The 12,359-nt window shown below is 64.4% G+C and overlaps 1 protein-coding gene across 2 annotated transcripts in view; it reads right to left on the reverse strand.

Annotated features, from left to right (window-relative positions):
• PXDN (peroxidasin) overlaps positions 1-12,359 on the reverse strand; it is a 68,247-nt gene that overhangs the window by 9,755 nt on the left and 46,133 nt on the right. For both annotated transcript variants that reach the window (XM_059405065.1, XM_059405066.1), the window contains 7 exons: positions 11,262-11,378; positions 10,104-10,262; positions 9,625-9,737; positions 8,605-8,761; positions 6,394-6,502; positions 5,709-5,866; positions 1,316-2,819 (listed from right to left, as the gene is read on the reverse strand). In XM_059405065.1, coding sequence (XP_059261048.1) covers positions 1,316-2,819; positions 5,709-5,866; positions 6,394-6,502; positions 8,605-8,761; positions 9,625-9,737; positions 10,104-10,262; positions 11,262-11,378 — 2,317 coding nt within the window. The remainder of the gene's footprint in view (positions 1-1,315; positions 2,820-5,708; positions 5,867-6,393; positions 6,503-8,604; positions 8,762-9,624; positions 9,738-10,103; positions 10,263-11,261; positions 11,379-12,359) is intronic.

Below are 12,359 nucleotides of genomic sequence, written 5' to 3' on the forward strand. Positions count from 1 at the left end.
CACACACGGTCTCTGGGTCCCCGGCACACACGGTCTCACACACGGTCTCTGGGTCCCCGGCACACACGGTCTCACACACGGTCTCTGGGTCCCCAGCACACACGGTCTCTGGGTCCCCGGCACACACGGTCTCTGGGTCCCCGGCACACACGGTCTCTGGGTCCCCGGCACACACGGGTGCGTCCCTCGCCCACCACGCACGCTGCGCCGCAGCAGGAGCATCTCTGGGCCGCGGAAGGGAGTCTGCGAAGGGGGGACGCACGGGGGGTGTCCGTGTCCGTCCGGACAAGCGCACGAACGACAGACCGTCCCCGTAAACGCTCGTCGCGCGGCACGGAGACCCAGACCGTCCTGCACCCGTGGAGGGCAGGTCACACGCCCGCAGCCGGTGCTGTCTGCCTCCGCGCCGGGACACGCGGCCACAACTTACATCACGCACAGGAAGCCGTCTTCTGCCGGAGGCACGCGGGAGCTACCAGAGAGCATCTCCCTCCAGCGCCAAGGGCGTGAGAGCACGAGATCACGCGCGGCCAACAGCAGAGTCCGGGACACATGCGAGGGAGCCCTCGCGGGGAGCCTTCCCTGCCCTCGGCCACAGACACACGGACACACCCAGGGACCCGAGGGCCGATTTCACAAGTCCCCGGACGACGAGGGAGCGTGTGAGACTCTAACAAGCCGCGGTCTCCATTAAGGAAACGGAGACGACGAACGTGACGAAAGTCACCACCCGAAGGGCAGCGGTGACCTCAGAGAAAGGTCAGGGCTGAGCATGCAGAGCACTGCAAGTCGAAGGGGCTGTCCTGCCGGGGAGGCCGCGGAGAGGTTCCTGTTAGACGGCAGCCCAGATCCTCCTGCACGAAGGCCCCTAACCTCCCTGCTCCAGTGGTCCCCAGGGGCCAGCACGCCCTCGCGGTCCCACCACGGCAGCCCCCCATGGAAGCCCCCACGATGGCTGGAGGCCGCCTTGTGCAGGGTGAGCTCTGGGGCCCTCCGCCTGATGGGAGCGCAGAAGCCCCCCCAAAGCCCAACATACCCCAGCTGGGCCCTCGGGTTCCCCGCAGCTCCTTCCCCTCCGCCATCAGGGCCCATTGGACAGACACGTGGGACACCCACAGGGCGATGGCCACAGCCTCCTGCACTCGCACGGCCACCAGAGTCGGCCCCGCCCCGCTCCCCCGCCCGGCCCCCCTCTGACACGCGGCTGCACACACACACCCAAACACAAAGAACAATGACCACGCACGCTGGGACCCCCTCCTGCGGCACGCCAGACCTTCACACACGCGCGGAGCCCCGGCGTCCCTCAACCCACCGTCTCAGCTTCTCCCGGATCTCAGGGCTTGTGATCTCGTTTTTCAGGTCCTCGAAGGTGTGCGCGGACGACAGGTTGCAGTAGACGCGGTACTCGTGGTACGGTGGGATGCCATGGTCCCGGCCACGCTGGATGTTGATGGCGGCCAGGTCCAGGGCCACCGTGTGCGCCATGGAGAAGAGCCGCTCGGTGAGCTCCGTGTTGAGCAGCTGGGAGGGCACGCGCATCTTGCCGGCCGCCCCGAACAGGCCGCGCAGCAGCGGGTCGATGCCGCCCTCGTTCACGATGCGGAAGGGAGAGAAGAAGGCTTTGTGCAGGGGGACGTGGCCCTGCGCGATGGGCTCGAAGTTCTCGTCCAGGCGGTAGAGCACGGGGTTGATGAGTGTGTGGCCGAACCGGAAGGCGGCCGTGGCGAAGGCGTTGACGATGCCGGCGTTGACGCCCGGGTCGTAGCCGCGGTACTCGCCCAGCGCCTTCATGCCCACCTCGCCCAGCACCTTGGGCAGCCAGTGCCGGTAGGTGATGTGCTGCATCTGGGCGCCCACGACCTTCCTCGCCTCGTGGTAGATGGTGTCGCCGTCCCAGTGCGGGTTCAGGGCCAGCAGCTCCGTGGCCACGCGGTTGTGCTCGCGGAACCAGAGCGTGTGCAGGCTGGTGAGGCCCAGCTGCTCGTTGGCGCGGTGGTCCCCGGCCAGGAAGCAGGGGATGGGGCTCTCGTTCTCGTCCCGCATGCACTCCGTGGGCGGCCCGGCGGCGAAGGGCAGCAGCGGCTTCCCCGAGCGCTGCACCACCCCCTGCCGCAGCAGCCCCCGCTGGCTGGCCAGGTCCCGGACGGCGCGCGCCTCGTGCTCCGAGCTCCCGTACACGTTGGAGGCGTCGATGTAGGACGTGAGCTGGTTGATCTGCTCCCGCGGGTACACGGAGTTCATGAGCAGGGACGTCATGCCGCTGCCGCACACGGGGCTGGAGCGCACGAAAAACATGCAGCGCGCCCCACTGCGCGCCCGCGGGTCGTCGGGCGGCACGGCCACCGGGAAGCAAGGGGGGTCGTTGCCGCAGACAGAGCTGCAGTGCTGGCCGTCCGAGAAGCGGGCCTGGCTCAGGGCCACCACCGTGGAGTCCAGGTCGTGGTCCAGGAACTGGCCCCACTGCATGAGCATGTGCGTGTACTGCGGGTCGGGCGTGATGCTGTCCGTGCCAATGAGGGACGTGGACACCAGCCGGGGCATGGGCAGCGCGTGCCCGTGGTACAGGCGGCCGGGGTCGATGCCCCGGGGTGTGTTGAAGCCGTTCTCGTACACGGCCTTCAGCAAGCGCTCGAAGGCCGTCAGCGAGGCGCCCCACATGGGCCGCTGGAGGTTGTTGCACGTGCCGTCGTGCGTGCGGTACTTCTGGTGGAAGCACATGTCCGAGCAGTTGTTCACCCGCCGGTGCGCCGTGCAGCCCGACAGGTTGGCGATGAGGCTCAGATACTGGGGAGACACGAGGTCGTTGTAGTGGTAACCTGCGGGGGAGGGGGGCCGCTTACTCCCTGGACGGCGGACGGCACCCAGGACCGCGACCCAGGCCCCACAGCCCTCCCCAACCCTGCCTGTCGGGCTGCAGAGCCGGGGGAGGGGACCCGTGCGTGGCGGGCAGGGGACAACCGGGTCCTTCAGCGGAGCCAGGGGTCCCGGCAGGAACAGCTGCGTCCGGGCTGGCTCTGGGGGCTGCCCGAGAGCCCCGGCTCCCTCGGGGGTACACGTGTGCACACACGCACCACAGGCTGACCCGCAGGGCACACAGCCCATACAGTACCCGCTCGCAGCCGATACAGACGGCCTCTGTAAGGGAACAGAGCCTGTCCCGGCTTGCGAGGGCAGCGTCTGCACAAACCCCGCACCACCCCCGCACCGAGCTGGAGGTGGGAGAGGGCACCACCAGAAATGGGTGCTGGCGGGGTGCGCGAGAAGACCCTTTCCCGGAAGAGCCGAAAACCCCGCCCTCAGGCACCTCCTGGACACAGGGGAAGGCAGACGGCTCCACGCCCAGCGAGCTCAGGAAGTCCCAGAACCCCAGGGCCCGGGGCTCACGCACACACCCCGTGGGAAGCCTTCTCCCTGTGCTGCTCCTCTCTGCACGTGGCCGGGGGCACCAGCCCAGGCTGGACGTAACAGGCCGCCCTGTGAGCCTGGACGTGCCTGCCGGGCTCCGAGAGCCAAGCCCCCTGAAGTGTCCCTGATGAGAAGCGCCCACACCACGCCTTCCTGCAAACCCGGCGGGCAGTTCCACGTCCCGGGCCGTTCACCAGGAGTCCTGCCGACCGCCCGACCGCTTCCGACCACCCTCGTCCACCATGCTCTGCTTTAGAGATGAAACCCATCCCTGAATGCAGGCGAGTCTGACCAGTGAAAATGCGGAAATGTGAGAGCAAGCGTGCCCCTGAGCATAGGGGAACCGGCGAGAAGCCTATTTCATGACAGAGAAACGCCAGGAGGACCGTGTGCAGGAGGCGGTTTTCTTCCAGGCTGAGTAGGACACGGGGGGTTGTGGAACCAGGACCCAGGTGTCCCTGGAGACCGAGGCCTCCTGTGCGCCTGCAGCTCCTAGAGGTGAGACAGTCGCTCCCCAGCCCCTAACCCCGTCCCCCACCAGCCTCCCCATGTCACTAAGTGTCACCTCTGGCCTGCCAGCCCCTCAGGCAGAAACCCAGTCAGCCACACGAGAATGTGTCACCTGCCCCCAAGGCACCTGGAATTCACTCCACTCACCGGCCTCCAAAGTGCCAACACGTTCCGCCCCGCTGGGCCACTCCACGGACACCCGCGAGCCTGGAGCCCTGGGCCACTCCACAGGCACCTGCCGCCCCAGATCCCCCCGGGCCACTCCAGGGACGCCGGCCGCCTCCAGCCCTGCTGGTCCCTCCCAGCACGCACGTCCTGGTTTCCTGTAACGCCCCCTTTTGTGGCAGGGCCACCGACGACCTGATCCGGTGACCAGGTCACTTCTCTACAAGAAGCCCCGTGGCTCCCTCGTCACACAGACCACGACAGGACCATCCTCTGGCCTCCAGAGCCTGTTGAGCCAACATCCGAGACTGGCCGGCACCTACACGTGCTGCAGCCTCGCCAGGACCTGCTCTCCCGCGAACACCGCACTGCGGCGGCCCAGAGCCGGGCGCCTCTGCCAGGGCTCCGTGTCGGTTCAGTTTCTCTGGTCTGTCTAGGGCCCCGCGGTTCTCTGTGCAGAGCAGCGTGGGTGAGCGCACCGTCCTGCACGAGGAGGGGCTACAGACGCGCTCCACCACCGTAAGTGGCCGCACGAGGTCCACGGCTGCCTGCCAAAGCCACAGCAGCCGCAGTCACCACGTGAGCCAGCCACAGGAGGGAGGCCACGGCACAGAAAGGAGCACCACAGAACCCCACGGGCCCTCCACACGCGGCCGAGCTGGGAGCACAGGGAGGCGCCACGAGGAAAAGGCCACATGCCCCACGTACCCGTCCCCACCCCCGGCCTGGAGGGTGGAAAGAGCCCAACAAAGGCAAGTGGAGAGAGGGGGTGGCCCTCGCGTTTCTCCCCAGGGAGCGCCTGTGAGGCCAGGCTGGCCCGTCTGTGGAGTGGAATCGTCTACGACGGCCCCGACGGAGGCCGGAGCCGTCAGGAAGAGGAGGAGGCACCAGGGTCTACGTGTCTACACACAAACACCAGGAAGCCCAGCCCCGAGCCAGGGCAGGATGGGGACAGGCGCGGGGACCTCCCTCCCTCCAAGCAGCAGAGACGGGCCTGTTTCCACATCCTCACGACACACACTCGCACGCAAGACCGCTCGGTTCTTGAAAGACATTTCCCTCCTGACGAGCAAGACGGGCTCCCTGAAGTCGAGTCGAAAAAGCCCGTGGAGACTGCGGAGTGTGACCCCCAGGGGGCACGGCACACACGCGCTGCCGGAGAGCTTTAGACAAACACTCGCCCTGAGGGACCGCTTCCACACAGCAGACACCGGCCTCTGGTGCCTGTGCGAGTGCTGCTCCCGGGGGCTCGGCGCGGCACAGGCTGCGGGCGGGTGTCGGGCTCCCACCATCCACACAACTCCCCCGCCACCTCTCAGTCACCCGGACCCCACAAACCTCCTTCCCAACAGCCTGCCACCCTGCGTCCCGGGCGCACAGCCTCTCGGACTAGTGGCCACCCTGCCAGGTCGCAGAGGCCCCACGGGTCCAGCCCCAGTCAGGGCAGTGCACGAGGTCAGCTGGACGCGGCTTCGCAGGGCACGTGAGGCGGCTGCTGTGGGACCCAGCGTGGCCCGAACCTGTGCAACCGTGTGCTCACTCACGACACGGGGAGGAGGGACGGCGCCCAGGGAGGCCCCAGCGTGGTGAGGCCCTGCTCTCACGGGGGGGGAGGGGGGACTGACTTGTTCCGTTCAGGTCGACCATCAGGCCGTGCCGCACGTGCTCCTGAATCAGCTGCAGGGTCCGCTCGAATATCTCTCCGGCGCGCGCCTGCCCCACGGTGTAGGGGTCCCTTGGGTACCGGAACAAGGCCAGCAGGTCGTTGGGAGAGCGAGGACGGCTGGCAGGGTGCGGGAGCAGACAGGGAAGAACAGAACCAGCTTTGAGGACAAAACGACTCCCGTCCAAAAATGTAATTATTGCCACCAAATATGTCTGTAGCTACTTTTGTAGAGACGTAATGTCGCGTACCTGACTCATCCCAAGCGGAAGGCAGCAAACACACACAGAAAGAAAGACACTAAAAACAGATCGTTAAGTCAAAGACGGAAGACGAACATGCCGTCTCGCTCGCTCCAGATCACCGCCGTGAACAAACCGCCGCGGCCTGAGACTCTGCTCCTGCCGATCGTGCGTTCACGAGCCGACGGAACAAGCGGTTTCCTAAAGCGTCTCACCTACGAATCCTAGTTCCGCTTCTACTCAGAAAGGATGCGTCTTTCTGCTGTCCGAACCCCACAAGACTTAATGCCCACGTTATGATTTTTAAATTAAAAGGCTTTCCCTCGGATGAAACAGGCCACAGCTCTGTTCTGCCCCCAAGGCTGAAGGCGCGGAGGTCTACGCCCGTCTCCGACCCCACGGTACCTGTCAAACAGGTGTGTGCGCGTCGAGTTGATGGCTCTGTCCACGGTCGCAATCGCTTCCACAATCGATGTGGCCACAAATGGGTCCCCATTTCGACTGACATCAGGAACTGGGAAAACACGAAATCGCGCGTTACCCACAAAATACCACGCTATGTGATGCACGCAGCGGTGTCTGGACGCTGCATCGTGTGGGCACGGTCTCCCCCAAGGGTTCGGTCTCTCATACGGAAGCTCAAATGACACGAGAAGCTGTTTTCAAGTAGGACGGAAATTACAGACCTCGGTGTCTGAAATCACGTGATACCCCGGAAGAACACGGGAAAAGTGCTCCCAGCGTGAAACTCGGAAGTTCTAGCCAAGCACGGCCACCCAGGGAGGGCGGGCAGCCTCTCCGCTTCTGGTGGATTCTGCTCTTCAGACCCTCGACGGCTGCCTGCCCCTCCAGCTGCCCCCCCAAGCACTCTGCTCCCTGCATTTTCCCGTCTCCTCGGACGGGCCCATCACAGCCGTGGGGGAACCATTACCCGCACACGCAAGTGCACACACACGCACGCGGCTCAGCCGACAACCCTCTGAAACTGTTTTGGATGTTCTTTTTTCTTCCTTTGTTTTTTTCTGATTGTATTTATTATCTGGAGACACAGCCCACGCAGGAGGAGGGGCAGAGGCAGGAGGAGGGGCAGACCCCGATGGTGGGCTCGATCCTGGACCATGACCTGAGCTGAAGGCAGAGGCTTAACCCACGGGGCCCCCGGGCGCCCTGTTCCTCACCTTCTACTTCCTTCTTCTCATTTCTTCTCACCGAATACCAGAGTTTGCTAAACTAAAGTAACGCCAACCCAATCCGCCTTCTACCTGTCCACGGACGCAGCCGGTGCCACGTCACCAAGGACGTGCGGCTCGGAAAGGGTCCTTTCTTCCCTCAACCTGGTCAGCCTTTCCACAGAAGGACACAGCTGAAAATAACCTGAGCGGGAAGGCGCCGCCGGACTCACCGCTCGGCCCCTGACGGTGCCCGACGCCCAGCCCCGCCCACGGAGGGGGCCAGCCCCGCGGCCCTGGTGCAGCTGCCCCTGCGCACTCCGCAAATCGGCCCGGTCACCGCTGTCCGCGGTCGCTCCAGACGTCGGAAGCGCGGCCCGACAGCCTTTCCCCAGGCACAACCCCCACCTCAGTGCAGCTCAAACAGAGACAAATGTTCTCATTTTTGGAACCTAATATTTTTATGCCAAGTGGTCGACAAATGACTAATTTTAAACCATTTTATGACTCTAACGTTACGTTATTACAGGTGACCTGCATTTGTCGTTGTCCAAACAACAATCACAAAAATAACTTGAAAATATTTACCTACCTTCAAAAAAAAATAAAGGAAATTGACCAAAATGTTAACAGCGGTTATTTCTTGGAAGCGGGATCGTGAATAAGAGATTATTTTTACTCTCATATATAGCTAATTTACATCAAAGTGACATTATTTTTAGGGATCAAAATTTGCCATTAAAAGAACAAAAAAAAATCTTAGAATTCAGCAACTGAACGTTACATCCATCTCACACACCATGCGTGATGGCAAAAGAACATCCACCCTCCCCCGCCCAAAAAAAACAAAGCAGGCTCCTGGTTCCTCTTTACCGCTCACATCTGGTAAACACCTACAGGCTTCGGGCACGGGGTGCTAGGCACACACACCGAGTGGCCCCGTTCCCACCCGGGGCACTCACAGGCCCATGGAGGCAGCAGGCAGGTGAGCCGTGCCGGGAAAGGCAGAGACACAGACTCGAGTGAAGGGACAGCCAGACGACGGAGGCGGCCAGGGCGGACAGCGGCCGGCCCAGCGCGAACGTCAGGAGCCGGGGCAGGCGCTGTCCCCATTCTGGGAAGACGCGCGGCCGCACCCACAGCGACAGGAGGCAGGGCGACGGGGCACCGGCCGCTCAAACGGCAGACGGGGACGTAAATTACCACGTCGGAGCCCAGTGGTCCGGACGGTGGCCACGCTAGCCACTACGTCCCGCCCGGGGAAGCCGGGTCACAGGCATGTGACCACAGCGGCCGCAGCAGCGAGAAGGGGCGGCAGCCAGTGTGCACCGTGGCCGCCCCCAACAGGCCACGCGGCCCTCCGGTCATCAGGCCGCGAGCCTGCAAGCGCCCGGCCCAGCGCCCTCCTGCCTCGTGCCGGGGACGGTGGCGCCGCCATGGGACTCACCGCTCACGCTGAGCACCATGCTGACTGACGCCTGCCCGATGGTGTTCCGGGCCACGCACTCATAGCGGCCTGCGTCCGCCATCCCGACGTCGTGGATGGTCAGGAACCCTTCGGGGCTGATGTGAAACTTTCCGCTTTCCGTTACCTGAACCCCGTCCTGGAGCAGAACAGAAAGATACAAAGAATGAGTGCGAGAGGCAGAAGTGGTTTTTCTTGCGGGTGGAGGTCCACTGTCGAGCCCTCACTGGGGGACAAGGCGCACAGGGTATGCTCAGCTCTATCCAAACCTGCAGAGAAAGAGATTTAGTCCAATTTGCTGAGAGGAACTTTTCTTAAGCTCTTGTGAAAGATCCAGAAAACACTAAGGCAGGGATGGGGTCCCTTGGAGTCTACAGGATCGGGGCTTGGGGGCCCGGAAAGAAACCCACCGTGGGACACACACGACCATGGGGAAAGCACAGCGTGTGGGCGCCCAGTGACGGAGAAGGGCCCTGGGCAAGGTCTTCTGGGAGACAGGATACCCGAGCCGCACCGAAAAAGCCAGGCGTCAGGCCCAGCCAAGGAAAGGTAAGCACAAGCCCAAGGGACAGGGCGGCCACGTGTGGTCCCGGCAGAGAGCGGCGACAGCTGGCGGGCAACAGGGGCGGGTAGGCGAGGGCCAGGCTGTCCCCCAGAGCTCGAGCCTCCCTGTGAGGGTCCCCCGTTGAAGCCCTCATTCATAACGGCCAAAGGCTGGGATCCAATTCCGCACTGTGCTTCTCAAACACAACCCTGAAAAGTGGAGGAACAGCACCTCCTTCTCTGCTGACGATGGGGCCACAGCCCTAGTGGCAGGGTTTGCTCTGCTGCGTCACTGGGAAGAACGTGGAAAGAGCATGTGGGACCGCTTCCCTCTGGTTTGGCTCCTGAGGGTCCCACAGCAGCCGGTAACTCGGGCCAGGGTGGGAGGTTCCCTCTGCGTGGGGAGCTGCGGGCTGGGGGCAGCCGCCACACCCGGGCCCGGCCGACCGCCGGTGGTACCTTGTTCCAGGTGATGGCGGGCTCGGGCTCGCCCTGGGAGCTGCAGGGCAGCTGCACGCTGGCGCCCACTTCCACCGTCATGTCACTCGGAATGCTGGCGAAGACTGGCGTGACTGCAAGGCAAGGGACACCCAGCTGACAAGATACAGAAGTCGGGACACCCACCGGTCACCCAGAAAGCGTCCTCGGAGCACCGGCCCCTTGTCCTCAGCCAGAGTAGGCCCAGGGCACTTGCGTCTGGCATCCGGCCCTCCCTCAGCCTCCTAACTCATCTGCACAAGCACAGGGGCCAGAGCGGAGGCGAGAGCGTGTGCCGGCAGCCGCCCCACCGCGAGGAGCTGTGCTGGGGGAACAGACGCGAGCCCCCACCAGCTCCCGCCATAGTGGGCTGTGCAGGCTGCCGCGGGCCCGTCTCCCGGGACCGTGGCTCTGCACAGAGCAGCCCATCCGCCAGGGCTGGGGAGGCCGGCGCCGCGTACCTCTCGGCTGCACGGTGAGCTGGGCCACGGCCCTCTGAGAGCCGATGATGTTGACGGCCTGGCACTCGTACTGGCCCTGGTCGTGCAGCGCGACGGCCGAGATCCGGAGCGTCCCCGAAGAGAGCACGAGGTGCCGCCGGTCCACCGACAGCGGGCTCCCTGCAAGGCACGGGCACGCGCAGCGACCCGGACACCACGTGTGGGGTCAGAGCGGGACTTGGGAAGGCTGGGTCGAGCAGAGCTTCCCTAGAGCACACGACGGCCGGACAGACTGGTCTCTGCTCACGGCAAACGGGATGGTGGGACAGACTGGTCTCTGCTCCAGTCACGCTGGCAGGCGACATTCCACACAACCGGGTGTGGCCGGGTCAGGGGCAGACGGAGCCCCCGGCTCTGAGAAACTCCCCAGAAGCGGGAGGAGCACATGAGAAATGCAGGGGTGAGGCCACGGGCTGGGAAGGGCTGGGGGAGGGGCCGCTGGGGAGGGGAGGGGTGCAGTTACTCAACAGCACAGGACACCCCAGCAAGCAGCCAGCACGGGGCCCTCTCCTGCCCGGGCACACGGGGGTCCCAGTGCCGGCTGCCCACACGGCCTGCCCTGCGCTTGTTAGGGGACGAAGGCAGGTACTGCCCCTGGCTTAAGGCAGGGCCCCTCCTCAAGACCTCAAGATCGATTCCAGGACAGAGCCCGAGGCCACCTCCCCTTCTCTCCACTCGCACTTCCTAGCCAGGCCACCAGCACCCTGGGGGACGTCTGTCTTCATCGAGTCACCTGGCCAGGGGCTCACCAGCTGGAGCAGGATGGGGGACGGGGGGCGTCACCCCCAAAGGATTAATGTGATCAGCCGCTGACCTTGGATGGAGAGGGCGAGACAGGGCCAGAAGCACCGAGCTCCAAACATAGGCTGGGACAGTTTCCAGAAAGTTCTATCCTACCTGCCAGGAAATCTCATCAGGACACTACCTACAGCCAAGACACGGGCCACCTGCAGGCGAAGACCGCCCGCACCCTCGGGAAGGACAGTTTCTCCACGTGTCCTGCGCCACAGCCACGGGCCAGGCCTGCGGCCGGCCCCACCCTGGCGCCCAGGGGCTGGCCTGAGCGGACTCGCCTCCCGAGTGTGGAGCCCACTCGGCCGGCGTCAGGCCAGCTCTCACCTCCTTTTGTCCACGCGATGACCGGCTGTGGGTAGCCCTTGGCCTCACACTGGAAGTCGACGGTCTGACCCTCGATTACGGCCCTGTCTGCAGGGGTCACGGTGAACTGGGGAAGGGCTTCCGGAGGAAAGAACATCGGACACGACATTTTAAATTCGTTCTGGATGAAAATGCCACAAGCCAGCATCCGCATCGGCGCTCCCTGTTAAGTGCCGCAGCATAAGAAGCCGATGGCCACGGGCCGCACCGCAGGGGACGGTCTGCAGCAGGGGGACGCTGGCCGGGGAAGGGCCGGACAGCAGGATGTCCAGCTGCAGTTTCCCCAACACGCTGGGTGGCCTCTGCTAAGTCCATGCAGCCACGGGCCACACTGCACCGAGGGTGTGCGGGATGCCCTGCTTCTGCTTCTGCTGTTGGCGCACCCCAAGGTCCCTCTGGCTGTGGGACCTCAGTCAGACCTGAAAGCGGTCCGTCACGTAACACAGCTGTGTGGGGACAGGAGCTGCTCCGTGACTCCAGGGCCCCAAAACCAGACCGATTCCGTCTGTACAGAAGGAACGACCAGGAGACAGGACCGCACGGTCACGTGTGTGGAGCGCGAGCCAGTGTCACACACGCCGTGACACGGCCTCGCCGCCAGAGAGCAGGGGGAGCCCTGGCCATCGGCAGTCGGCACTTGCTCGTCTCGGAGCCTCCACACCAGAGAGGCCCCACTTTGCAATTTGTTTCTAAACTAAGAAACTCACTGTCGAGCTGGGACATGTGGACGCACACAGCCCAGGTCTTCACACCACGGCGCTCTCAGCCCTGCACCTGCCACTGGTGTGGGGGAAGCCGCGGGAGGAAGGCCGGGTTCACCGACGTGAGGCACACACAGGCGCACCCACACAACGCACACATTCCCGTGACCGCCACCCGTGTCTGCACGCCGGGAGCCCTCGGCACCACGGACCACACGGCCCGAAATAAACACGGCCCGACACACGGCCTCTGAAGCTGCCACGCAGGAAACCGGGTCAGAGAAGCAGCGGGGGGGGCTGGTGGGTGAGGTGCGGCCAGTTGCGGGCAGAGGATGGGGCGGGCGGGCGGGGCGGGGCC

Source organism: Mustela nigripes, chromosome 7 (genome assembly GCF_022355385.1).
Source record: "Mustela nigripes isolate SB6536 chromosome 7, MUSNIG.SB6536, whole genome shotgun sequence".
Taxonomy (NCBI): Eukaryota; Metazoa; Chordata; class Mammalia; order Carnivora; family Mustelidae; genus Mustela; species Mustela nigripes.